We start from the raw sequence: 1489 nt of genomic DNA on the forward strand, positions 1-1489 counted from the left end.
TTTATCTGAACAACAAGAAATTAACATTTTGAGAATTTATTTTGTCGAATATCATGAAAACTACTGCTCCTACGAAGATAAACATACTGTACTACTTTATGGTACATTAAACTGGCTTTATTTTGAGTGCTAATAGACATCTGTACGTCGGGTAGGTTTTGAGATACAGATTTCTCAAAAATAAATTCACTAACTCCTTATATTTCAGTGCACTTTTTTTTGTCTATTAGGGCTCATTTTTTTGCCAATTCACTCTACTTTAAATAATGTTCTTTTAGATTTTCTAGTGTTGTTGGTAGTTTTATTTAGAGGTCCGAATGATAAATTAATTTGAGTGCTGAAAGACATCTGTACGTCGAATAGTTTTTGATATATGATTTACCTCAGTTAATTCACTAATCTTTTATTTTTAAGTAGATTATTTGTGAAATGTTGCTGTTAAAAAAGCTGTAGATAGTTTTAAAGATAAGCCCCGAATGAAAAATTAAGTTTTCAAATAGCCGGACTTTTTTATTTTCGTACCTATACTTGACAGACTCATTAATTTTTACTAGTAATTATACATAGGTTTCATGACAATAATATATAATTGGGCTGAAATGTAACTGCCTTTTTTTTACACCCCAGTGTAAAATCCCTCTTGTACTATTATTGTTGATAATCGCAGGCATTGACAGACCTGCAATCTTGGGGAAACGGCGGCTGGAGACCAGCGTTCTACACCAATGATGTACCTCATCTCTGCACCGGCTGGAAAGAAATGGTCCCAAATTGGTTTAAGGAGATCATTAAGAACACTGGTCGGGATGACTGTCCTATTCCTCCAGTGAGTATACTCTGTCAGTATAGAATCGAATCAAAGGGTCAATTATCACTTAATATTTACCAATTTAGAATTGAATCTAAAACATTTATTAAGTAATTTTATTTTTAAAAGGAGCTAAATTTACGCTATCTATTTACTTATTTAAGTTATCTCAATACTTTAAAAAAATTGTTATTAGTCTTAACTTAATAACATACCCCTTTTCACGATCTTTCGTACCGTCCCACAGTGTATCACTCAGTGGACATAAACAAAATATTTTTTTACGGGTTATTTAATCTAATCCTTAGACTACTGATGTTTACATATATTAAACTGTTTACATTTTCCTGTGAGGCCATATAAAGGTTAAACTCTAGGAATTAATTCCTTTTGAGGTACTGGTATTGGTATTTGGTGGGGGAAACAGATCCGGCAAGTGGGCCTAGTGGTCAATTTTGCCAACCCCTGGCAGCTACCTAGGTTGCCGTTGGTTAGTACACGGTACCGAAGGTGGGAGTGTCAAGATTCATTCTTCGGGACCACCGAAAAATGAATGTTTAACTGCCTCAGGTGGGAATCGAACCCAATAACATTCCGAACCGAGCGCACTGGGACCTTTTTTTTTTTTTAATTTTATCCCCCTCCCTTGCCATCTCTGGCATACGGGGTGCGGGAGCAGTG

At 35.1% G+C, this 1489-nt stretch overlaps 1 protein-coding gene across 1 annotated transcript in view; it reads left to right on the top strand.

The window, feature by feature from the left end:
* Positions 1–1489, top strand: part of LOC136795985 (uncharacterized) — an 18925-nt gene that overhangs the window by 6459 nt on the left and 10977 nt on the right. The window contains exon 2 of the mRNA XM_067048289.1: positions 668–826. Coding sequence (XP_066904390.1) covers positions 668–826 — 159 coding nt within the window. The remainder of the gene's footprint in view (positions 1–667; positions 827–1489) is intronic.

Source organism: Halyomorpha halys, unplaced genomic scaffold (genome assembly GCF_000696795.3).
Source record: "Halyomorpha halys isolate HHAL.00 unplaced genomic scaffold, Hhal_1.1 Scaffold84.1, whole genome shotgun sequence".
Taxonomy (NCBI): domain Eukaryota; kingdom Metazoa; phylum Arthropoda; class Insecta; order Hemiptera; family Pentatomidae; genus Halyomorpha; species Halyomorpha halys.